The sequence below is a fragment of the Lissotriton vulgaris genome, chromosome 5 (assembly GCF_964263255.1).
Source record: "Lissotriton vulgaris chromosome 5, aLisVul1.2, whole genome shotgun sequence".
Classification (NCBI taxonomy): domain Eukaryota; kingdom Metazoa; phylum Chordata; class Amphibia; order Caudata; family Salamandridae; genus Lissotriton; species Lissotriton vulgaris.
Window position 1 is genome coordinate 1,869,517,111 of NC_141693.1, and position 26,928 is coordinate 1,869,544,038.

The 26,928-nt window shown below is 47.5% G+C and overlaps 1 protein-coding gene across 2 annotated transcripts in view; it reads right to left on the bottom strand.

Moving 5' to 3' along the window:
* The window catches only part of MED24 (mediator complex subunit 24), a 296,784-nt gene that overhangs the window by 193,157 nt on the left and 76,699 nt on the right, over positions 1-26,928 (bottom strand). For both annotated transcript variants that reach the window (XM_086924369.1, XM_086924368.1), the window contains exons 8-10: positions 7,378-7,528; positions 6,578-6,691; positions 5,382-5,429 (exon numbers count right to left, since the gene is read on the bottom strand). In XM_086924369.1, the coding sequence (XP_086780495.1) occupies positions 5,382-5,429; positions 6,578-6,691; positions 7,378-7,528 (313 nt within the window). The remainder of the gene's footprint in view (positions 1-5,381; positions 5,430-6,577; positions 6,692-7,377; positions 7,529-26,928) is intronic.

The window sequence follows — 26,928 nt, forward strand, 5'->3', positions numbered from 1 at the left end:
ATCGAGGACTTCGGGTCAGAGGAACCGGTCTACGCCCGCTCCAGCGGGCTAGTATGTAAGAAGCCACACATGGCGGTAGCTACGAACATAGCAAGTACATGGTCAAACATCAAATGGGTAAATTATAACTTCCCTCTAGACCATCGATAAGTAACCAAATGGTAACCACAAACTAGACATTCAAGAGCATAGTCAGCGCTAACAATCTTAGTATACAGGCCTGCCCTTGGAAGGTCCACAAAAGCAAAGTTCAGTTTGTGCAGCATCTGACCAGTAAGGCTGGATCCGTGGAGTTCCAAAGTCGGAGAGGCAGGGAACGCAGCGGAGCTTAAGGGAACGGTCCCCTCAGCTCACCCGGTAGATGCAGGCCCCCACCGAAGATCAGCTCGTAGGGCATAGTGCCCGGCTGTGGGAGAGCAGAGTTGCCTCTCACCGAGCATGAAAAGTCTATCAGCGTCTGGAGCGGCGGGACCAGGCAGAGGCAGAGCCTGTAGATGGGCCATCAGTAGTGCCCAACGATGGTGACTCTGTAGGAACAGAGATGCCAAGCAGATCCAGCCCCTCCTGAAGATCGGTGATGTGTCGCCTTTTGTTCTGAAGATCAAAGCTGAGCCCGAAAGGGTCAGTCCATCGGTACCTAATGTGGTCGGCAAGCAGTTTGGAAGTCACTGGTCTGAGCAACTGCCTCCGTGCTAATGTTGCGGGAGCGACATCTTGGAAAATGCTGCATGAGACATTCTGAAAGGAGATAGTTTCCTTAGCTCGTGCTGCCTGTAGGATCGCCTCTTTGGTCTTTGAGTGAAATTTCGCTAAGATGTCCCGCTGTCGCTTCCTCTCATCTTGCTCCGGAGGACCCACCCGGTGGACCCTGTCCAACTTTATCTTAAGAGACTGGGGGGCGATTATTTCTGAAAAGAGGCCAACCATGAAGGCCTCAAGGTCCGGCCCCTCAGCAACTTCCTCCAGGTCCCTAATACGGAGATTCTCTCTTCGGGCCCTGTTCTCAAGGCTTTAAGATGCGCCTGGAGCAGTTGATCCTTGAGTGACTTGACATCTCCCTGCAATTCAAGGACGCAACGGTGCTCCTCAAGATCAAGGACCCTCGTACCCACGGAATCAACATCCTGTTGCAGTGTGGAGAGACACTCCGAGAGATCAGACCGAAGTTGATCAATGGAGGATTTAATGTCCTGAGCAATGTCTTTAGGCAGGTCCGTCTTGAAATCTTTGAACATGCTCTGCAGGTCTGCTTTTGTAAGCGCCACTGCCGTTGCACTGGGGTCACCTTGCAGTGAGTTACGCTTTGCAGAAGATGAGAAAAAATCCGAAACCTTGTTGGACGTCTTTGTTGTCGTTTTCTTAGGCGGCATAGGGCAGTGACCCCCTGGGAGCGTTGCAGGCAGCCAAAGCGCGAGAGTTGACAATTGTCGCTTACGAGAGCAGGTGTGCGAGGAGATGACCAGTAGAGCTCCCCCTCGGTGCGAGCCCCTCCGCCGCGCCCTAGCATCGTGGTAAGGTGAAACACCCGGTCTGGGAAGTTCGCAGGTGCCCCCACACTACAGAGGAGCCAAGACGGCGTATACCCGGGGGACCGTCACCCAGGGACATACATGTTAAGAGAGGAGGTGGGGGCTCCACAGGTACTATAAGTGGCTGCTCTCGGCATCAGCGTGGAGGTAAGATCCGGTGGCTTCAGAGGCAGAGTACGTGTCTTCCCGTATCATCTGCAAGGGGATCAGCAAGACGAGGAGACAGCGCGAGGATCAAAACAGTCAGCAGGCCGCATCGCAGGGTCTTCAGCGCCATAAACGTCTCACCCAGGAAAATTCGGCCGCCATGTTAGGGTCAGGCACACGTGGCGGATCGTCGCAAAACAGAGTGGGCGTCCGTCCCTACCTCTGGAGTCTGTGTCTGTCGTGGGAGAACACATCAGCGATTTCAGTGGAGCCGTCGGGTCCCGGGGAAAGCTAATGGATCTTCATATCGGCCATTTCAGGGCCAGCCGCCGGCGGGCTCCACGCTGGGATCAGAGCGCAGTAGGCACATTCCTCCGGTACCGTGCAGGAAAAAAGGCACCCACTCGTTCAGCCTTGCATCCAGTACACCATGTACCCACTCGAATGGACCATGGGTCAGCAAAACCGCCCAAAAGAGCCGCAAGAGTAAAGTAATCTTAAAAATGCCCTGACACATGGTATTTTGTGTCTGTTCACAGTAAGGCAAACAATACCTATTCAAAAAGTGGGTATGGTTGACCCCGAGAAATGTTACCCCATTGGTTACGGAGTGCCTAGGAGACTCTTCCGCCTAAGCTAGGGCCAGGCATTAAGTGTGGTACCACCAGGCACCCTCTTGAGGAAAACATTTTGTACCTGCTGAAGATCATGAGGTCTGGACCTGCCGTCTGTATTCTGAAAGGAGACTTGAAGGATTGGACGAGCTCTCTCTCTTGTACCCAGGACAAAGTAGTGAACTCTAAGGATCAGTTGGCTGACAGGGATACAACAAGCTGCAAGAGGCTTTTTCCTGAACTACCTAGCTGACCAATGGCAACTGTGGCTGGACTGGACCCTGCAACTGGCCTCAGCCTGACTCTCTCCTCGCCTCCAAGTGTCTCTCCCTGTGGTCCTGGGAACCATAGAGGTGTACTCCTGTGGTTGAATGAGATTTAAAAGACTACGGGCCAGATGTAGGAAGCCTAGTCCGGTCGGTAATAGACGAAATTACTGAATTTCAGCCGTTACCGACCGGAATTAGGCTTTTCAGATGTAGGTGGCCAAATAGTAGAATTTACTGAATCTGTAATTTAAGGAATCTGTAAATTACCGAATTCTTAACATACCGATTCGGTAAAGTACCGAATCCTTAATGTAGAGAGCACTCAAGTGAGTAAATGTAAATGTAAATGTATAGGCATTTATATAGCGCACTACTTACCCGTAGGGTCCCAAGGCGCTTCGACCGCTGCGAAACCCTTCCTGGCTTCCCTGAGAGATGGTCCCTTAATGGGTATCTCCAGGGTGAGACCAGGCATCCCCGGCGGTCTGGTGGGGCCGTTAGTGAAGATGAGGCAAGCTAATGCCCAGAGTTGCCGAGTGTGATCGCTGATCAGAGTGGGCACTGAGGCGAGAGAATTATCGAGTCCGCTGACCCTGGTCCAGAAACCTGCCGCGCCGGGAATCGAACCCTGGTCCCGGGCCGTCCTCTGCCTCTAACCAGTGAGCCACACTACTGAGTGCTTTTTACATTTAAGGATTCGTTATTTACCACTAACTATTAGTTGGTGGTAAATAACAAATACCTTAGAAAATGCAAATCTGTGCATTTTCAACAGTGCCATGTGGCATACATAAATGCCCTTAGGGCATGTATGTCTGCCACATGTGCACACAAGCACTATTCAGGGGCGCAACAGGGTGTCAATGTGACACCCTGCCACCCTTGAATGTTTCCCTATTTTACCGAATCGGTATTTACCGATTCGGTAATTCACATTCATTCCTATGGGACTCCAGGCCCATAGGGATGAATGGGAAATAGCGAATCGGTAAATACAGATTCTGTAAATACCGAATCGTACCGATTCGGTAATACTTACCGAATTTTTATCTACATTGCATTTACCGATTCTAAAATACCTACATCTGGCCCAAAGTGAGAAAGTAACATAGTTCTCAAAAAACAATAGGTAGCCAGGAAAGCTATGCAGGTGCATACCTCAGGATATATCCTTCCAAGTAATGAATTCAGTTAAGCGGTGCGCAAAGAGGGGAGGAGCAGCTACAGAGCTCGCCCCAAAACCCAAAAATGTATTAATGCCTTCGAGCACATGATTATAGGACAAATGTTCCAAACACTTTTAAAAGTCGGATACTTGATCCAGTTCTTCTTTATTCAGTAGTTCTGTTTTAGCCATTAAGTTGCTTCAATTTAGCCAACATGTGCTTCACCAACAGACTGCATCAGGACTCACCAATTTCAAACATATATCATCCTAGCTCTTCAACTATCCATGAATTTTCCAATATCCAGCCAGATCACCAAATTCAAGTTTCAAAATACGTACTGGAGGTCCTAAATTAAGACTGAGCTCAAATTCAGCTACACTCACAGTCTGTTCCCCTATAGAAGTTTCAGAGGTTCGATCTTGGTGGTATAGCCGTCCAGGAAACCGCATGTGTGTGGCATGCAACCATGCTTGGAACTAGTGATGCCTGATGAAATCTGTTAACAAGACACATCTTGCCTAAACCTAAGCAACTAAATGGCTAGAGAAAAACTACCAAATAACATTGGCGCTTTCTGCTTTTTGGAGCTATTTCTACTTAAAACTTTAAAAATTCATATTGTTGCATCTCCTTATTGCATTCTTTTCATTCTAGTGTCAGTTTGTTCACTAATTTTTTACTGTTTTTCTAATTTGGTTTGGATTTTTATTGTTTGGCATTTTCACTATATTACCGTTTTGATCATACATAAACACTTTATACATTGCCCCAAGTTAAGCCTGTCTGCTCTGTGCCATAGCTGCCATGAGGTTGAGCTCAGGTTTAGAACTTTAAGGGTTCACCTTGACAAGAGTTACGATTATTCCTGGCAGGTGGGCAGTCACTCACCTCAAATATGAATCCAATTTGATACAGACACCAGCCTATCTGTGAGTGGTGACTTACTGTTAGAAACACCAGTCAAACCCATCCCTTCTTTCCACCCATGGTTAATGCCACCAGTCACAACAGGAGTAGGCATCCACCTCCTTCTCAAGATTAGAGAGGCACTGACCATACTGGGAGTACTTAAGCTACTAAAGTAAACAACCTACACTGAGAAGATTCCCTCTTACTGAGGGTCAACTCCAACACCAATGCATAACTGAGGACATCAGGGTCAAACACCCTTTTCAACAATGAGGAACACAGTCAGACCCACAACTCCTCCTGAAGCAAAGGACACTAACCTTACTCAAGGAGTGACAATACCCCTCATTTTCTGCAAGAAAATAGCTTCTCCTGTAGATAGCGATATCTGGAGCAAAGAGCCACTGGTTCAAGATAAATGGACATTAGGCTCAAATATAGTGGCCATCAAGTCCTCCCAGAGTTAGGGGCCGTATCCTTAATTAAGTGGTCAGCCACCTTCATATGGAATGAATGTACACTTCACACAGAGATAGAGAAACCAGCCATACCCAAAGCAGACAACCAAATCACAGTAGTATTCAGATTTATGGGTCTTAAAGTTCAAGTTCTGGTTCCATCCCTGACACACTGTGTGAGTTCTGTCTAATCTAAATATCTCCCTCTGGCTCAGTCACTGAGCTGTAAATTGGGAGAATGCAGATTTTTGCTCCACGAAAATAAATTATGTGGAATTATTCTCACCTTCTCCCTTTGAGGATAAGTCTTCAGCTTCACCAACACTTGAGGTATCTGAAACAAAAATAAAACATTGATACTTCCCAGAAAACAACCTTGAAAACTAAAGCCACTGTGCAACTCCTTGTTTTCAGACTGTCCTCTGAAGGGACAAACTGCACTGAACAAGTTCTCTGTAATACTAGTTCCTTTGAAACCTTTTCTTTCAACTGCCCTCTCTGTAAAGAAACCATTGTTGGACCCCAGTTACGACTGCTCTGAGGTACTAGATGTGTTGGCTACAGTGCGTGTAAACTACTCCTACTCATAGGAATTACTATCTCACACCCTGTGTTCAAAACAACTTTTTTGTAGAGATAAATGTGTTACAATATGAGATTTAACTCTCTGCTTTGCAGGGTCAGATGTGTGATCCCTCTGCTTAAACTAACTACACAAAATGGTACCTACATCAGGTCGACCTGGTTTCTCTCTCTCCAGTCTCGCTCTCCTACCTGGGGTCTCTTTCCCTGTCTATTATCCTATTATCCCACTCTTTATCCTACAGCTCTTTCCTACCTCTCTCCATCATTGTTGCCCTTTCTCCTCATTCTCCATGCCTCAACTCTCATCCTCCTACCCTTCTAACTCTTCTAAATCCCACTTCACCCACTACAGTTTTCGCTCTCTCTCTCTTACCCCTTTGCCTCCTCCTTAACCCATATCTGCTATCACTCTCTCTCTACCTCCCTCCCATCACCTTGCTTTTCCCAATCACATCTATACTCTACCATTTCTGTAAGGGTAATGGCACAAGGATGTGGTTAAACTGGCCTTTCTCTGTACAAAGAGGTACTGCTGTTATGCTCAATATGCCCCACGTGTCTGTGTCCGTTAGAAGTCTCACATTAACAATTTGCGATGCCTGAAAATGTAACTTTACAAATACCGGTTTATATGGCAATAAGTACAGAGCATGTCCCAAAGTAGGCTCCGAATCCTAAACGAAAATTGGGATACTGCTGGTGTATGATGGATGCCATTGCCTGTTCTCTTTTTCACACAACAGAATCCCCATTAAATATTCCCTCTATGACACATACAGTATTCCCTTCTTCTGTCCTCTACATCACATGTATGTAATGTGTCTATACCTGTCCCCTACTTTCCAGGAACAGAGCAAGGGGGAAGATGTGCCACCTCTGGGCCACGAAATAACTCACCTTTAGGAATGTATATGCAGTCCATTTTAGCTCCTCAGTCCCTTCTGGAGATTCGATAAGTCCCACGAAGCATGCTTTCCATATCTCCAGAACAAACAGGGAGGCAGGAATGCACTAGGTGTGACAGTGTGAGAGGGCATAAAAGGGAGAAATGTGAATTTGGAACTGAGACAGTAATGCATGCCACTTATGTTTTCATGGGTTGAATGGGTCAATATTACAAAAAAAAAAGGAAAGACAAGACACAAAATATGTAAAGGTCAACGTTTTTTTTCAACTCTGCATGCTTAAACACCTTCCTGTTGAGACAATAATGTCGTTTTACAGGCCTCACAGTACTTATCTGTTGATCATCCTGGTGGTGACACAGAGGTGGAGAGGAAATGGGATGAGTAAGGAGGAGTCCTGGCTGCAGATAGGGATTGGTTTCTTCCTGGCTACAGTTATCATCTTGGAGGTGCTGGTTGCTGAAAAAGGCTGGCTTGTGGGGTTAAATGAGGTAGAAGGTGGGATTGATTGTTCTAGGCTGCTGCAGGGGTCATGCAGTTGGTTCTGGCCATTGTGACAGTTGTGAGGTTCTGCTTGGATTCAGCGGGCAGCTCTGTTTTTATTGGTGCAACCTCTTTGCAGTGGGTTAGCTACAGTTGAAATACAGGATTGCAGCAAATAAACTTGGTAGGCAGGGGAGATTTTTGCAGGCTATATTGAGGAACAGGGAATGTATCATGACCATTGAGGGGAGCAATCTTCTGACAAAGTTAGGGTCTAGAAAATTTTTATAACATCCACACGAAATGCACCTGCATCCGCTTCACCATCATGAGCTGCTCCACCAATGGTTGCGTCTCTCCTGTTAGGTTCATGGTGCCTTCTAGCAAGACAACTGCATGCACTGTGGGGAATTCAGTCTTGTTCAGCTGTTCAGAATGGACAGACAACATAGTAGGGATACTGCAGAAACAATTGAAAAAAAGCTTTATGAGCCGCAAAGAAAGAACAAGTGTTACACTACCATGAATGTTAAGGATTCACATTTAGTTGGTTGACCAAGATTTCCCTTTAAAACTTTTGGGAAAAAACTAAAACTGATCTCAGTGGGTATTAACTAAGATAATCAGATGATTTCTTTGACACCGACCAGAACCATTCACTGTTCTGGAATTTTACAGCCTTAATCTGTAACACATACTAAGCTGCACAGTTAGCAATGGAGAGAAGTAAACTTTCCTCGACTAATGCTGTATACAACAAGAAAATCCATTGGATCTGGCCGGTTGTAAATTAAGCTCTATATAATCCTTAGACATGGCTCATTTGGAAATATGGGCAAGGTCTAGGAAGCAAGTATAGGCTCTGCCGGTGAATGTGTAGTCTCCTCATTAGTATCACAGAGGCCCGCTGACAGCAGTCTAAAGTAGAACTAAAAAGGTGTCCAGATATAGAATTAATGAAGCCTTTGCTATATTATGGGTCTATATGCAGACAGAAGCACATAAGGACTATAGGTAGTGGGGAGATCAAATGTTTATGTAATAATTACTCTGTTCTACAGCTATGAACATCCACTGACCTACTAATTACATTCAACTGCTCAAACATTTTAAGATCAGCAGTCAACATTCATATATTTAGGACACAAATTGACATTTAATATAGATAAAATGCATTCTAGGCTGGTCTCACTTTATATGTCACAGTTTTGAACAAACTAGAAGAACAAGTTACCTACCTTTGGTAAGAGACCTAGGATAGTTATAAATTCCTTACCTTAGAATTACCCCCAGGCGTCGGACAGGTTCTGGAGAATTGTTTTCTCTTAGCAGTCCCTCTGCATGTTGGTAGGTGGCGTCGGTCGACTCCGTGTCCGTCATCGGCATCGTTGTCATTGGGATGCCGTTGCGGTGTCTACTTAGAGGCCTTCCCTACGTGCTGACATCAGTTCTAACACTACTTTCCACGCCAGAAGCGCAGAGCCATGCAAGACACTGACCACTGGTGCGCCATAACTAGGGCCCTGCAGGGGAGTCCCTATCCCTAGAAGTCAATTCGCAGAGCGGGGAGGATGGGTGGGGCGGTAAGTAATCTATAACTAACCTATGTCTCTTACAGATATATCGTTACCAAAGGTAAGTCACTTGTTCATCTGAAAGAGACAGTTATAGATTCCTTACCTTAGAATAGATACCCCAGCAATACCATCCCTGGAGTAGGGTCTGCAAACCAAGTTAACACCAGAAAGTCCTGGATGACAGAACGGGCAACGTAGCTGTCCCTCCGGACTTGGCTATCCAGGCAGTAATGTCTGGTGAACATGTGCATTGATGCCAAAATGGCCCCTGGCAGATGTCAATAAGTGGGACTCCACGTGACAAAGCAGTAGTTGCTGCCATAGCTCTAGTGGAATGAGCCCACAGCACCACTGGAGGTTCCTTTTTAGCCAACGCATAGCAAATCTTTATACAAAGGACAACCCTTCTTGACATGGACTGCCTGCCCTTTCTTGGCACCCACATAGCCAACGATAAGTTGATCATCCACCATGAAATCTTTAGTGCAGTCAAGGTAGAAGGACAGCGCACGTTTAGGATCCAGACTGTGGAGTCTCTCCTCCTCCTTGGAAGGGTGCAGAGGTGGGAAGAAGATGGACAAAGTCCCACTGAGGCATTATGAAAGGAGATGAAGGAAAGAGGTGAAAAATGCTCTTAAAGAATTTGTTAACAATAGGGGACTTGAACAAAGAGCAGATCTGGTAGCCGGAAAAAAGCAGAAATGGGTGCCACATAACCTTTAAGAGTGCCCAGAGCAGAGCCCTGCTGGGCCAAAGAAGGAAGGAACAAAAGAATCTCAGAAAGAGGGGGGTGCGAGAGGATCCACAGCCGTTGCTGTGCAACATGCAACAAACTTGTTCCATCGACAGGCGTATACCGTCTTAGTGGAGGGACCCCTTGCTGCGAGGATGACATTACAGACTTTGGGAGGAAGGCCAAAAGCTGTCAACTGTTGCCGCTCAAACTCCACACAAGGAGGTGGAGGCAGGACAGGTTTGGGTGGAGGATCGCCCCCAGCTGCTGCGACAGAAGATTCTCCTGAAGGGGAAGCCTGATTGGAGGATCGACAGCCATGCTCGAGCTCGGGCACCTTACTCTATGTGCCCAGTCCGGGCCACAAGAATGACTTGGGTCCAGTTGAACTTTATCTTCTTCAGCACCCGAGGTAGAAGTGGTACAGGCGGAAAGGCGTACAGAAGACTGCAGTTCCACTCGCAGCGAAAAGCCTTGCCATGTGAGTGCCGCCTTGGCAATTCCTTACAATAAGGAGTTAGGTCCTGGGGCATGAAGTTGGCTGGACCATCAATAAATTGTGTACAGAAGCAATTGCCAACTTCACATTACTTTTCGCCTCGCAATTGAGGAAAACCAACCAAAATTACTATATAGTCTGTTTGGTATATCTACTTGATACCTTTTTACTTTTTATTTCATTGTTTTTAAGTATTTTTTCTTTGAAAAAGACACGTAAATACATAAAACACTTTCAACATAAATTCACTAAACGAACAACTACATTCCACATTACATATATAAACACCATATGAATTTTTGTCAACAATTAATTTACAAAATGAATTCTGATTCTAATCTAAAACCAAAGGACAAAGTAAACATTTGGGTACTTATTGTTCAACAAACAGCAACTTAATGCATTTCAATTTGTACATAACATTTAATATACTGCAATTTGATGTGTTCCTGATTTAAATGCCGACGCGTTTCAAACCCATTCTGTCACTTTATGGGTTCTCATCAGGGCTCTGTCTCTTTTGTTTGTCTACAGGATATATGTAAAACAAAAAAAGGGATATTCTATTTTAGTTTTTGTATTTCTTTACTACTTCCCCCATTCGCTCCTCCATTCGCATGTGGCACAACTTGTACCTGAATTCCAGCGTGTCGCCGGTCGTCTGCTTTACATTCACTTGCTAGCTCATATGTTTCTTTATCTATAATGTAAAGTATATTTATAAGGGATTTTGTTTACATTTTGTTTGAGAGCTCAGGAACTCGTTTACAAAAGCATTGCGAAAAGCCTACCTTTTCAGATCTTTATCTTCGGGTGTGCACCCTTATCAATTGTTGGTTTTGTAGTATATTCAGATACTATAAGCAAATGAAAAAACTTTGATTTAATATATGTTTTCCATCTATTTTATTCATCTAGTTATACTCCTATTAGGGCAATTTTTAAGACATACCTTTTCTCCGTTTGGCGCATTCATGCGCGGGGTGCTGCACGTCTCGGCTTGTTAGGTTATAAGGTTGTCACCGTTTCCCTGCAAGTTTGAAAAATTACATCACCGAGGGGCACTCGTTTTAGGTTTGTCTTAAAAATTGCCATAATAGGAGTATAACTAGAGGAATAAAATAGATGGAAAACATAGATTAAATCAAAGTTTTTCCATTTGCTTATAGTATCTGAATATACTACGAAACAAACAATTGATAAGGGTGCACACACGAAGATATCTGAAAAGGTAGGCTTTCGCAATGCGTTTGTAAACGAGTTCCCGAGCTCTCAAACAAAATGTAAACAAAATCCCTTATAAATATACTTTACATTATAGATAAAGAAACATATGAGCTAGCAAGTGAATGTAAAGCAGACAACCAGCGACACGCTGGAATTCAGGTACAAGTTGTGCCACATGCGTATGGAGGAGCGAATGGGGGAAGTAGTAAAGAAATGCAAAAACTAAAATAGAATTTCCCTTTTTTTGTTTTACATATATCCTGTAGACAAACAAAAGAGACAGAGCCCTGATGAGAACCCATAAAGTGACAGAATGGGTTTGAAACGCGTCGGCATTTAAATCAGGAACGCATCAAATTGCAGTATATTAAATGTTATGTACAAATTGAAATGCATTAAGTTGCTGTTTGTTGAACCATAAGTACCCAAATGTTTACTTTGTCCTTTGGTTTTAGATTAGAATCAGAATTCATTTTGTAAATTAATTGTTGACAAAAATTCATACGGTGTTTATATATGTAATGTGGAATGTAATTGTTTGTTTAGTGAATTGTGTTGAAAGTGTTTTATGTATTTATGTGTCTTTTTCAAACAAAAAATACTTAACCCTTTCGATGCTCATGACGAGCTCAGCTCGTCATGAGGCACAATTGAGCTGTGCTGATGACGAGCTGAGCTCGTCATGAATAGAGGATTCAAGCAATTTTTAGCACAGGAGGGGAAAATGCACAGCAGCCATGGTGTTAAACAATGAAATAAAAAGTAAAAAGGTATCAAGAAGATCTACCAAACAGACTATATAGTAATTTTGGTTAGTTTTCCTCAATTGCGAGGCGAAAAGTAATGTGAAGTTGGCAATTGCTTCTGTACACAAGCCTTGGCAATTCCAACATGCAAAAATGCTGACATTGCACATGCACTTTGGTGGCAAACCGATCTAACCAAGGCTCTCCCCACTGCTGAAAGAGACCTTGCACCACCTCTGAGTGAAGACGCTATTCGTGATCCACCAGGCACCGACGCCGGAGATTATCCGTTCTGGCGTTCAGAGAACCTGCCAGATGTTGAACCACCAGGGTCATGACCTGATGTTCCAGCCATGTCCAAAGGCGAAAAACCTCTTGACCAGGGGTCTCCAACGTGTAGCTCGGGAGCTACTGGTAGCTCGTCGGTCCCTTCAAAGTAGCTCTCCAAGATGAAGCCAAGCCCAGAATCAAATTCGGAGAGTAGGCGCCTATTGAAGAAGGCAGCACTGCTGATCTCAATATCTTAAGAGTGACAGCCAGCTAAACCTATGGCAGTTACTTTTACTAAACACTCAAACACACAAAGTATTGGCCTATAGGGCCTGCCACTTGACAGTCTGTGTCTAATCTCAATATAACTAAGCCACAAGGCGATTGACCATCTTGTATCCCTGCTTTATCAGTCACAACAGGTGTGTGACCAGTGGACCATAAAAGAAGTAAAACAGTAGTAGCCTGAAGAGTAATGAGTGCTGACCCACCAAAGTGTGGGACTGCAGGAGTCAGAGTTAAAATGTGTCAGTTGGGTCTATAACCTGGCGTAATAATGGTCATGACCGATATATGATCTCTGCCTTGACCCTTATGCCTTGGCCCAACTGTGGCCCTAGTAAAAGGGTGGGCATTATTGGCATAATACAGACATCCGTGTTTCTGGTCCAGGGAGGACCTGGCTTGGCAGTTCGGTCTGGACTGTTCCCATGAGGCACAGGGTCAAGACTGATTTGCATAAGGCTGGGCCCAAACTGGGCTGGCATGGTGAGCAAAAGAATGATTGATTTGCCCAAGATCTCTTGACTGGGGGGGAATGTATGACTCATTCAGCATTCCGTCCATCATTTGTTTGCTTAACACTTTTCACCCTACGTGGGATGGGTATGCCCAGACATGGGTCCCTTGCTCTCTGTGCCACTGGATTCAACCTAGCCTGGCTGATGAAGGGTGAAATACCCTGAAACCAGTCCTAGAATGCTTGTTTCTGGTCCAGGGAGGACCTGGCTTGGCAGTTAGGTCTGGACTGTTCCCCTGACGCATAGGGATTTTAAGTCAGGGGAAATATGCAAGTGTTTTTTAGGTCTCGCCTGTCGATGCGCATGCGCATCGAGCAAGCGAGACTATGGGGGCTTATCCACTCTTTATCCAACTTGCAAGGAATCGTGGCGATTCCTTGCAGTGCCCGTGACTTTTAAGCTCAATGCGCATGCGCATTGAGCTTAAAAGCGCGTGCACATGCCCCCAGCCGCCTGCCTTGCCTACTCTCCCGCCCCCTCACTTCTTGATTGCACGGCCGCTAGGCCGTGCCTCCCCTACTCTCCTCCTCCTACTCTCCTCCCCTCGCCGTCTGTTCCCGCACTCCTCCCACACCCCCGCTCCGCCCACTCCCCTGCCTGCCATGTCGCGTTGCATTTCTCCTCCCCCCTCCCCACAGCTCCCCTACTCTCCTCCTCCTACTCTCCTCCCCTCGCCGTCTGTTCCCGCACTCCTCCCACACCCCCGCTCCGCCCCCTCCCCTGCCTGCCATGTCGCGTCGCATTTCTCCTTCCCCTCCCCACAGCTCCCCTACTCTCCTCCTCCTACTCTCCTCCCCTCGCCGTCTGTTCCCCCACTCCTCCCACACCCCCGCTCCGCCCCCTCCCCTGCCTGCCATGTCGCGTCTAACTTCACAAAAACCAAGACCTTGCTTAGACCATTTTGTGCACACCAAATGTAATTTGTATTATGGAGAATTAAGAAAGGATTATTAGATAGAGAAGTTTTCTAATTTGTATCATTGCGATTTGAACTGTGTACGAATTTCTATGCATAATACCAAGATTTTCAAGATTTACCAACAGCTCTATGTTAACATGTCCGATATCGGCGTAGATTCTGTATAGATTCGATTCTCATGATGGGGCTGTACTTTCAATCCTGAATGATCCGATTTGTGTCCAAATATGTGTTTTCAGCCCGTTACATCCGAAATGTTGCCTCATGTTAATCTTCACATTTTGTTTCTTTCTAATGCTGGCACACAAATTAATATTCTTTCACCAAGTTAAAATCCACTTCCTATATGTCGAATTTATAGGTTCCCTTTCTACTTTAATTGGGACTCAGGCTTCCCTTCTTTACCAACATCTGACCTTTACACAACAACCCTTCCATGCACGTCTTTATTTCTATTAAGTAAGCATACTATGTCACGCCCTCAGCAACATTCACTGAGGCAAACCCACAGCGAGGTTTACGTTTCAGCTGTTTTGATGCGGGCCATTACTCTAGTCACGGCAGGTGACTACTTAATCACTTCCGCTTCCAGTTTGGGTTCCACACACGGAATGCTCAGAACGGTGATACAGATACTTGTCGACCATCAAGTAAGTCTACTGGCACTCTGTGAATGTTAACAGTAACGTCTACGGCACCATTATTTATTTTTTCTTGCTTAAACATGGGAGCTTACCCCAGTCTCCCTTCATGTATTCATAGACGGCGCTGTGACGCGTAGAACGGTGATACAGATACTTGTCGACCATTAAGTGAGTCTGCTGGCACTCTGTTAATTTTTAACTGTAACTTTTACGGTGCCATATTTTAATTTTTTCTTGCTTAAACATGGGATCTTACCCCAGTCTCCCTTTATGTATTCACAGACAGCGCTCTCAAGGACACGCCACCTACACGGACGTTGTGCTCATCTTCGTGGAGCATTTACCTAAGGAGAATGGTCATATATAGACGTTTTCCGCTACCCGATCTCATATTTAGGATTCTCATCCTCGCAGGCTAAATCCCTCTACTGGACCCCCACCGCGCCCCCTTGTTTTGTCACCACTATCTTTTCCCAACCCAGCGAAACGCTTTTATCAGGAACTGTGGACAAATCTGGTGAGCATAGATTTACCAATGAGTTTGCTGTCCTCACACAAATGCTGCACCAGTCAGCAGGTCGAATGCTCCCTCGGGATAAGCTGCGGTTTCTGGATGCTTAATGCGGTGGAAACAAGGAATGTTCCGTGGTTAACTGTCTCTAACGTGCCACCTTCGCTGCATGTCTGTGGGACGTCACGTTTCTCGTCCTAGGCTTTCATCTGACGCCCCAGTAGGTTCTGGGAGTTGTAGTCTTGGTATTGTTCCTATAAATCAACTGGACCTGCTTACTCAACAAGTCGCACTGTTGACAACGACTGATGAGCCAACTGGTTTAACGAGGATAGCGATGTTGGCCACCCCTCACCCTCACTCACCCTCAACCCCTCACCCTCACTCACCCTCAACCCCTCACCCTCACTCACCCTCACCCTCACTCACCCTCAACCCCTCACCCTCACTCACCCTCAACCCCTCACTCACCCTCACTCACCCTCACCCTCACTCACCCTCAACCCCTCACCCTCCCTCACCCTCACTCACCCTCACCCTCACTCACCCTCAACCCCTCACCCTCACTCACCCTCACTCACCCTCACCCTCACTCACCCTCAACCCCTCACCCTCACTCACCCTCAACCCCTCACCCTCAACCCCTCACTCACCCTCACTCTCACTCATCCTCACTCACCCTCAACCCCTCACCCTCACTCACCCTCAACCCCTCACTCACCCTCAACCCCTCACCCTCACTCACCCTCAACCCCTCACCCTCACTCACCCTCAACCCCTCACTCACTCACCCTAGACCCCTCACCCTCACTCACCCTCACTCACCCTCACTCACCCTCAACCCCTCATCCTCTCACCCTCAACCCCTCACCCTCACTCACCCTCAACACTTCACCCTCAACCCCTCACTCACCCTCACTCTCACTCACCCTCACTGCCTCACCCTCACTCACCCTCACTGCCTCACCCTCACCCTCACTCACCCTCAACACCTCACCCTCACTCACCCTCACCCTCACTCACCCTCAACACCTCACCCTCACTCACCCTCAACACCTCACCCTCACTCACCCTCAACCCCTCACCCCCTCACTCACCCTCAACCCCTCACCCCCTCACCCTCACTCACCCTCACTCAACGCCTCACCCTCAACCCCTCACCCTCAACACCTCACCCTCACTCACCCTCACAACACATATTGTGTTACAATAGGTGTCACATTTGCGAAAGATAAAACGATTGGCATTGTAAATAACAAAGCTATTATTTCGCTATTTTAAAAACAAGCACATACATAAAAAATGTGTCCTTTACAATACCAATAGCTCAAACTTTCCTGATACGAGACATATTGCATTGCTGTGCTTCTCTCCCCTGCTGCACTCTCCTGCTCTCTAGAGATGTAGCATAACGACGAGAGCTGCCATATAAGTCACGTAAATACAAAACATGTTGCATTCCAAATGCTATAGGTGTCACATTCGCAAAAGTTATAACTATTGGCGTTGTAAATGACAAAGCTATCAATTTAGCTATTTTAAAAACCAACAAATAAATAAAATATTTGTCATTTACAAAACAAAAAGCTCCAACTTTTCTAATGCGAGACCTATTGCATTTCCAATGCTTGTTTGATCCAGTGATGAGTCTCCCTGCGGTGTTCAGTAAGGCTCTTAGGGGTGCCGTTGTAAACAGGGGGAGTCCGCAGAGGGCGACGCTTCTGTAGTCTGTGCGAGGAATGACTAGGGCTTGTACTGCAATTTGGAAGTCCTTGGCTGGGAGGAAGGGTTTAAGTTTCCTCAAGGTATTGATTTTGAAATTAGCTCCCTTAGTTGCCTTGCTGATATGCTGCTGCATGTTGAGATTGGCGTCCAGTGTTATGCCTAAAGATTTCGCCGAGTCCACGATGGTAGGTTGGACATTGAGTGCAGTTAAGTGCTTAAGCCAGGTTTGAGTGGTGGAGATTTTCGCTGGAGGTGAGATCAGAAGGAACTCAGTTTTCAGAGCATTGAGTTTGAGGTGGTTAACGGCAAGCCAGGATTGAGTGTTTGAGCGTTGAGTTCAGAAGTTTGATGTCTTCTGGGGATTGTAATTTGAGATATAGTTGGTGTCGTCGACGTACATGTGAAAGTGAACATTAGATGCTTGTAACAAGGTGGTGAGAGGTTCCATGACTAGGTTGAACAATGTTGGGGATAGGGAAGATCCTTGTGGGACGCCTAATGTTACAGCCACCAGTGGGGACATCAAGTTGTTGCTTTTGAATTTCTGAGACCGGTTATGCAGGAAGGAAGTGAACCACTTGAGAACAGTCCCAGATAGACCCATTCTGATGTTTAACACTCGAGTAAGTTCTCGTGTTTGACTGTGTCAAATGCTGAGGAGAGATCAAGTAGGATGAGGAGGCAGGTGTCGTTTTGATCTAGGATTTGGAGGGCGTCGTCTATTATGTGTGTCATGGCCGTTTCAGTACTGTGCCCTGCTCGGAAGCCTGATTGATGAGGGTTGAGGAGGTCAAACTGATCAATGTGTTTTGTCAATTGGAGTTGTACGCATTTTTCCAACAGTTTGGCAAGGGTGGGAATATTGGTAATAGGACATTAATTGTTTAGGATAGTAGGGTCGGCTGTTGGTTTCTTGAGTATAGGCGTGACTTGTCCCACTTTGAGGGAGTCGGGGATGAGTCCTTGTTGAAGTGAACTGTTAATAATTTTGGTCCAGAGTGGGAGGAGCAATGGGATGAAGTCTTTTACAGCTTTAGCAGGAAGGGGGGTCTGTGAGGTGATTAGAGGGTTTTAAGATGCTGAGCAGTTTGTCAATTGTTTCTTCTGAGTAGGTGTCAAAGGACGACCATGCAACATTGTTTTTTGGTGCAGTGGGTGTTATGCTGTGGAGGCTGGAGTAAAGGCTTACGTCATTGAGGAGATCGCTCCTTATGTTATCAGTCTTTAGATTAAAGAAAGCAGAGAAGTCTTCACAGGATGGTAAATCGCCCATTGTGCTATGTGATTGTTGGGGTTGTTCCTTGGATTGTGCTTTGATTAGTTCAAATAGTTTTCTTGGCCGTTTTTTTGCTTGGTCGAGCTGGAGGCTGAAGTCTGATTTTGAGCGCTTGATTTTCCTAAAGTAGGCGTTTCTCTTTTCTTCAGAGTTTTAAGGTGCAGTGCCGAAGGGGCTGATCTCCAGGTGCGCTCTGCCATTCGCATAGCCCGTCTGTCTTAGTTGAGTCTACCATTGTACCATGGGTTAGAATTCTTAGTGGAGACTCTTTTCAGTTGCAAGGGGGTGGCCTCATTGATTATTGAAGTCATAGAGTTGAGGTAGTGGTCGGTCAAAGATTGAACGTCAGAGGCGCCGGTAGGGGGACGGAGGAGATTGCATCTGTGGGAAGGTAAAGAGTTTAGGTTGAGTTTCTTCAGGTCCCTTTTACAGATCTTGGATTTGGTGGATTGAACCGGGTTAAATTTAACTTTTTCATTGATTAAGAATGTGATAATGTGGTGGTCTGACCAGTCACAGGGTAGGATTGACCCAAGTTGGGTAGAGTCCTCTTTGGAGATGATAAGGTCGAGGATAGAGCCTTTGTCGTGGGTCGGGCTGTTGCAGATTTGAGTGAGGTCAAGAGCGTTGAGGCAATTTTTGAGACTATTTACCACTGCGTCATTGTGATCGTTCCAATGGAGATTGAAATCACCAAGGAAAATTTGAGTGTTTTGCCGTCCGGAATTGGTTGAGATTGTGTCCATGAGTTGTTGGGTGAAGATGAGGTTGTCCCCAGGTGGGTGGTAGATGACGTGTCGAGAGCATACAGGTTTGCCCTCGCTGATAACATCGAGGCAGATGTTTTCAGAGGAGGTAAGAGAGGGAGAGGGGGAGGTGACTCTAGTAACTGAGAGGTTGCTCCTATAAATACATGCGATTCCACCACCTGTCTTGCCGGGCCTGTCAAGTCTAATGATGTGGTAGTGGTGGGGGGGGGGGGGGGGGGGGGGCTAGAATGTCCATGATCGGTGTAGAAGATTCAGTTAACCAGGTTTCAGTCAGGATGATTAGGTCAAGGTCCAGTGTTTTGATGAGATCAGCGATGTCGGAGGAGTGTCTAGGGGCAGATCTGCAGTTGAATAGTGTGCACTTGAGCCTGGGGGTGCAAGGGGACTTTTTATTAGATTATTAGGGACGGAGCCTCTGTTGTTTTGTGTGGGGTGCCTAAGGGGGTTAGAGTTAATCGTGGGGTTGGAAAGGTGTATGGTGGCTATGTGGTTTTGGAGAACTGGTTCATAAGAGCGGAGCAGGATGCGTATGTCGTGGTCAGATAGTGGATTGATGGTGCGTCGAGGCGGTTGGTGGGATTGCGAGCGGGGATAGAGGTCCAGTGTGGGGAGTTTTGTGTGAGAGGGTGAGTAGGAAGGGTGGTGGGTTTGTAAGGGGGGGAGGTAGTGGTGGTGGGTAGGGGGTGTCTGAGGTGTGTGAAGAGTAATTCTTTGAGGGTGTGGAGATCTTCTTTGATTTGTAGGAGGGTGGACATAATCAAGTCCAGCGTGGGATTGGGAAAGGTGTTGGGGATGGGCACTGAGGGAATCATGAATTTTGCTGCGTCTCTCCCATCTGCCACCGCTTGGGAGAGAACGTCCCGAGGACTCATCAGCGCACTGAGGCAGCATTTGCACCACCGTATCACAGATTGTATGGGAGTATCACAGACCGCAGTGCCAAGCTGGAGGAAGAGAACATGCCCTACCCAGGATGATCCAGCTTCTTGGATTCCCTGTCCGGGGAAGCAGAAGGAAATGTGCCCTTGGAGGAAGAAGCTTGGAAAACCAAGCTCTCGGTTTAAGGGTGTTGACTGAGGAAAATGGGATCCCACAGAACCAGGCAGTGGTGGGGAGCAATAGTTTGTTCTATAGGAGCCCCTGTGATGGGCTTGGAGCAAGTGTCCAGAAGGTCGTCCGTGAGGGCTTCAATGAAGGGCAAGCAGGGTTCTGAGGAAGTTGCTGCAGGTTGAAACACCTCTGTCAGGAGGTTAGTCCTGACTGCCACTGTAGGGAGTTCAAGGCCGAAGGCCTTGGCTGCCGTACACCCCACCACAGCATAGGACCCTCCCTCCTCCACAGCCCCGATCGGGGAAGAAAGCATGTCAAGGCCTGGGGAAGTGTCCAGTCCACTGGCGTCACCATTTCCTCTCTTCAGTCCGGTTCTTCTAGCTGGTCTCCCAAAGGGTCCAGCGACTCTTCCTAGTCCATTTCACACCTTCAGGGCGATGAGGATGGGACAGCGTCGAACAGTAGCATGGCCGATGCCGGGGGTGTCGTTGCCAGGATCAGTGCCGGGGAAGGTAGAGTAAGGTTGACCGACCTGGATCCACAGGGGCCGGCTGCTGCCGCCGGTATCAAAGGCCCAGGGACTCCGACAGGCTCCGTGGGGGCCCAAAGGCACGTCAGCAGAGTAGGGCTGCCCAAAGAAACAGTGGAGGGCTTCACAGAACGCACAAAGCTGGTCAGGGGATGCTACAGCTCCAGGAAACGGTGGGAGGCACGGAGTAGGCTCTGAATCAGGCACCTGGGCCTTAGAGCGAAGACGCTCCGGTTCCCGCATCGCCTCAGCAGACCGCCGGGGAGAAAACGAAGCGCAAAGGTGCTTCTTCACCTTCTTCTTGTGCTTCGACTTATCCGAGGAGTGTGAATGTGAGAAAGTGCCCTCTTTCTTGCATGGTATGCCCCGAATATTTGCAGAATTGCTGATGTGCTTTGACTGAGTGTGCCCTGGGCTCCTGCCAATCAGGTACGCAGAGCCTGTGTTCCTTCTCTAAAACTGCATTGACGCCTAAACCCAATCGGCACCTCTGGCCACAGGTCAGCCCCTAGTAAATGGTACCACAGGTACCCAGGGCACTGTGACCAGAGAAGGCCCCTAAGAGCTGCAGCACTTATTGTGCCGCCCTAAGAGGCCCTGTACCCTGAAACTCAGACACTACCTTTGCAGGCTGCGTGTCTTGGTGCAGAACAAAGTGAAGAGCCGACATGGCACATCTGCCATGCCCACAAAACACTGCCCTTGCATACATCAGCTGGGTGCCCTATGCCAGTGGTGAGGGTACAGGTGCATGAGCCCTGTGCCCCTACAGTACCCAGGTCAATTCCTGGGCACTGTAAGTGTAGTGCTGCCATTAAGAGCATATGGTGCTGGGAGTTTGTCATTACGACTCCACAGCACCATAATGGCTGCACTGAAGACTGGGAAGTTTGGTATCAAACTTCTCAGCACATTAAACCCACACTGATGCCAGTGTGGGATGTAATGTAAAATGCACGACAGAGGGCATCTTTGAGATGCCCCCTGATACTCGGCCAACACCCAGTGACGTGACTGAGTTGCTCCCTAGGCTGCTACCACCAGACATGTTTCTGGACCCCTGGATCGAGAGCTTGCTGCTCTTGAGGGGCCTAAAACAATGCACATCCTGAAATGAGGTGCCAAGCCTCCTCCCAAAGGATAGTCAGGGTTCACGAAGGAGAAGCTTCAAAGGCATGCTGCCTTTGTGAGCCTCTCTAGACCATTTGCTGCTTTCAGCAACTGGTCCCCAGTGGTTCTAGCCCTCACTTTGGGCGCGAGACCCGGCAGGAAAAACAAAGTGAGGAAGAGAGGTGTGCCCACCTCTGCCAAGATGAAGCACAACCTCGAGTCCCCGCCTTCATGAGGATGGGGGGACCCAGCCAACCGGGCACCTGCTTCGGCATCCTTAGGATGCTGCGAAGGTTTCTGCCCCTGCTTTCCGAGGAACACAGGAGACTGACAGTCCAGGCTCTGATTGGGTCCAGGTTGGATTATTCCAACATTCTTTACCTGGGCCTTCCAGAGTAGTTGTTGCAGCGGCTTCAAGTGGTGCAGAATGCCGCTGCAAGGGCAATTTATGGTCTGAATAGGCGTTCCAGTGCCTCGGGCCTGATGAAATCTTTGCACTGGCTTCCCATCCGCAAGCGGATCGCCTTTAAGGCTCTCACTCTGGCCTATAAAGCTCTTCATAAGGGGGGAGCTAAGTATCTCCAAAAGAGACTGGTCTTTTATCAACCGACCAGGTCTCTGAGGTCAGAATCCCTGTACTTGGCAGTTGTTCCACGTGTAAAGAAAGCGCGCCTCGGAGGCCGCTCTTTTGGATTGTTGGCGCCACAGCTGTGGAACTCTCTGCCGCTTGCTCTGCGGGGAGCCACTAGTCTGCTGGCCTTTAGAAAAGCCCTTAAAACTTGGCTGTTCACTCAGTAGTCTGTCTGTCGTGAGTTTTTTTGTCTGGCACTCCGGTTTTTCTTTTATCTGGTGTTATGTTATTATGTTGCAGTTTTCCTTTTTCCAATAAAGCGCCGGGACACTCTTTTTGAGTAGCCGAGCGCTATATAAATAAATAAATAACATAACATAACATAACCAGGGACAGGCTCCTGCCCCCCTCCCACTGGAGAGTGGCAGAATAGGGGGTCTACCCCACCCCAGGGAAGAGACCCATTAGTCCCCGCCCTTTACCTACCTGTAACACCTCTAGATTTAGTATTTAGGGGCACCCTGAACCTTCCTTTCTCAGATCTAGCAACCACAAGAAAAGAGAAAAAGGATGAGAAGCAGTGCAGACCTAACAAGAGGACGACGCCCACTGACTTGGACCCATACCTACAGGCCTGTCTCCCCCTTGAACCTGCTCCTGCAAAACCTCCGCCAGCAACCTCAAAAACCCCGGAGTACCTGCCTGCATTCACTTTCCAAGCTGTTTCTCCCGGGAACACCGGATGTGTTTGAACTGCAGCTCCTGGTGCCAGCCAGGAACTGCGAATCCAGCCCACTCTGCTCCCACCTAACCTGTCCCGAGCTAGAGTGGAAAAACAGCACGAGGAGGCCCCCCCGGCGATCCTGACCCAAGGTCCGGCAACCCCTGACCTGCCTCAAGCCTCCAGACGACGCCTGCATCCTCAATCCAGAGGACCCCCCCTACCACGACCAGAGCGGGTAGGAAAATCCGACGTCCAAAGGCACCCCTGCACTAGACGCCCCACGGCCTTGTGTGCCCAACCCAGCGGTGCCTAACCATCCCTCTACATCCCAACTTACCCCTCGAAGTGGTGGTGGTCACTCCTGGAAGATCCTCGTCCACGAGCCTGCAGTGTTTTTTTGTCCTGGAGAATCTCCATTGAAATCAACAGGGCACCAGACCTCAAAACAGCACACTGCACCCGGATACCCTAGTGCCACTGAGGGTGCCCCTGTTGTGCTAACTTGGTCCCCAACTTGCCCTGAGCTTAACCCTAGGAGCTTGGCTCCCACAACCCTGTGGCCTGCTTGCCAGCAGCCACCAACCGGAGCCCCACTATCCTCCATAGGATAACATTGGGACTCAACACTCTGCACCCGGCCACCCTAGTGCCGCTGAGGGTGCAACAACAGTGCATCACTGACCCTGGGAGACTCAGAGTCTAAACCCAGGACCCTAACTCCAAAGACTGATTACCTACCTGGAAATCGATAACCTCTTTTTCCTCATAGAATAACATTGACACTTTTTCTCCCAAAAAGTTTCCAAGTGCCGACTATTGAAAACTAAAAATATTCCTTAAAAATCCGCCGAATAACCAAAATGCATTTTTTTTAACTGTTTTCAGGAAATGTCCCAGTGCTGCATCTAGGCACAGGGTCAAGGCTGATTTGCATATGGCCATGTCTGAACTGGGGTGGTGTGGAGTGCAAAAAAACTATGGATTTAGGCCCAGATCTCTGTACTGGGGTGAATGTATGACATTGTTCTGCATTCTGTCCATCAACTGCTGTTTTTGCATTTGTCACCCGAGTGGGATGGGTATGCTCAGACGTGAGTCCCATGCTCTCTGTAGTGACCCAGAGTCACAGCCAGCAGTCTAGTTGTTTTGTATGCCCTACACTAAACACCCACCCACCACTGATGTCACTGGTCAGGTGACACAGCTTAAATAAAAGTGGCCGAGCGCACGTGCTCTGGGCCAGTTGTACCCTGTAGCTCACTGTGTCTGCGTCAGTCCTTTCCAGCATGAGGGCCCAGGGCCCCCAACATTACACTCTCCACACCACTGGTATCAGGCTAGCCTGGCTGAAGACAGCTGATAGACAGAAACCGGTCCTAGGATGCTTGATTCCGGTCCAGGAAAGACATGGCTTGGCAGTTCGGGCTGGACTGTTCCTATGAGGGACAGGGTCAAGGCTGATTTGCATATGGCCATGTCTGAACTGGGGTGGTGTGGAGTGCAAAAAAACAATTGATTTAGGCCCAGATCTCTGTACTGGGGTGAATGTATGACATTGTTCTGCATTCTCTCCATCAACTGTTGTTTTTGCATCTAGGTATCCAGCACGGAGTAAGAAAAAGTATTGTTAACAACTTACCTGTTAAGTGAATTTCCTCCCATAGGATAACATTAGTGATTCTATGTGAAAAAGTTTGTTAACTTTTGAAATGCAATAATATTCTTCAAAAATCGTACCTCTAACTAAAACGCATTTACTCACCTGTTTTCAGGAAATTTCCCAGTGCTGAATCTAGGATCCAGCACTGTGTTAGCAAAAGTAATCGGAAAAGTAATTAACTGCATTTTACTTAAAAACCCCATTCATTCCAATGTACTATACACCTGCAAAGTGTTGCAAACTGCTTACTTAAAACTGTAACCAAAACCAGTACAAGTTATACTGCAATTTTGAGCTGTGTTCATATAAATAATTTACTACTGCAAAGTATTTTTATGCTTACCTGTGCCAGGCTTGCTTGGTTCCAGAAATAAAACAGTATATTTTTTATACAAAACAATTGGCCTAGAGTTCAATTCTTGAGTGTGTGAATACATTTGCCGACTGATTGTGTACATCAAATGCTTAACACTCTCCTCTGATACTGTCTTACTGCTAGACCAAGCTACCACTTTAGAGAGTAAGGTTCTATCTAACTTTAACCTCTGCCAAACCTCAGGAGACCCTTGTACTCTATACACACAGTACCTCACTTTGGTGCAGTATATATAGAGCCAGTTTCTTACAATGAAGACTTGGAAGAGGTGTGGTGGCTCCGCGAACTGTCTTGAGACCTTCTCCTCGAGAGAGAGAGAGAGAGACCGTGAGCGACGCGGAGCCGACTGCCAGGTCTCCAAAACCTTTCAGAACCACTCCCACAAAGTCTTCGGATTCATGGCCCGGCGGTCGGAGCACAACTTTGGGTTGTGGTGCGCTCCAGACACCATAGGGGTACAAAAGGGGGTGGTGATGGACGGAGCATCTGAATCAATCAAACACTCACACCAAGTCAAGAGATCTGGGTTTAATCCATCACCGTTCTTTAGCCCACTCTGCCACCTCAGTTCAGACATGGCTATATGCAAATCAGTCTGACCCTGTGCCTCATGGGAACAGTCCAGCCCGAACTGCCAAGTCATATCTTCCCTGGACCAGAAACAAGCTTCCGAGGACCGGTTTCTGGCATTCCAGCCGTCTTCAGCCCGGCTTTCTTGAATCCAGTGGCAAAGTGAGAAGGGAATCACGTCTAAGCATACCCTGCCACACTTATGGCGGCCAAAAGCGGTACAAAAGAGGGTGGTGATGGACGGAGCATCACCCCAGTTCAGAACCTGGCTATATGCAAATTAGCCTGACCCCGTGCCTCATGGGAACAGGGCAGACCAAAGTACCAAGCCAATTCTTCACTGGTAAGGAGACAAGCTTCGGGGAACCGGTTTCTGGCACTTCAGCTGTCGTCAGCCCGGCTTGCTTGAATCCTGGTGGTGCAGTGAGCAAGGGACTCATGTCTGAGTATACCCTGCCACACCTATAGTGGCCAAAAACGATACAGAAAAGGGGGTGGTGATGAACAGAGTGTCTGAATTAAGCAGACCACTCCTACCCAGTCAAGAGATCAGGGCTTAATCCATCACCGTTTTTTAGCTCACTGCATCACCCCAGTTCAGAACCTGGCTATATGCAAATTAGCCTGACTCCGTGCCTCATGGGAACAGGGCAGACCAAACTACCAAGCCAATTCTTCACTGGTAAGGAGACAAGCTTCCGGGGACCGGTTTATGGCATTTCAGCCGTCGTCGGCCCGGCTTGCTTGAATCTTGGTGGTGCAGTGAGCAAGGGACTCATGTCTGAGTATACCCTGCCACACCTATAGTGTCCAAAAACGATACAGAAAACGGGGTGGTGATGAACAGAGTGTCTGAATTAAGCAGACCACTCTTACCCAGTCAAGAGATCAGGGCTTAATCCATCACCGTTTTTTAGCTCACTGCATCACCCCAGTTCAGAACCTGGCTATATGCAAATTAGCCTGACCCCGTGCCTCATGGGAACAGGGTCAGACTGATTTGCATATAGCCATGTCTGAACTGGGGTGGCAGAGTGGGCTAAAGAACGGTGATGGATTAAACCCAGATCTTTTGACTGGGTGTGAGTGTTTGAATGATTCAGATGCTCCGTCCATCACCACCCCCTTTTGTTCCAGACACCAGAGGCACACGAGGTGCAGGTCCATCACAGACATCGCTTTGTAACAGACCTCGCAAGGCTAGAAGCCGGTTCGGTGATGGGACATCGCTCGCGCACCAAGAGTCAATGACTCGAAAAAAGAAGTTGACAAAAGTCGTAAAAAGCATAGTCAAAAAGTGACTAAAGGGGTAAGTTCTCTCTGAAGAAAAAACTGACGTCAGCGCGCAGGTGCAACGATTAAGTAGACGCTGCACCGTCATCCCGGCGACCACGACGCCGGACACGTATAGGCCGACGCCACCTAATGACGCACAGGAGTACTGCTAAGAGAAAAATTTCTCTGGAACCAGTCTGACGCCTGGTGGAAATTCTAAGGAAGGAATCTAAAACTGTCTCTTTCAGATAATGAAGGACACAAAAAAGTCACCATTAAAATTAATTGCAGGATGTTA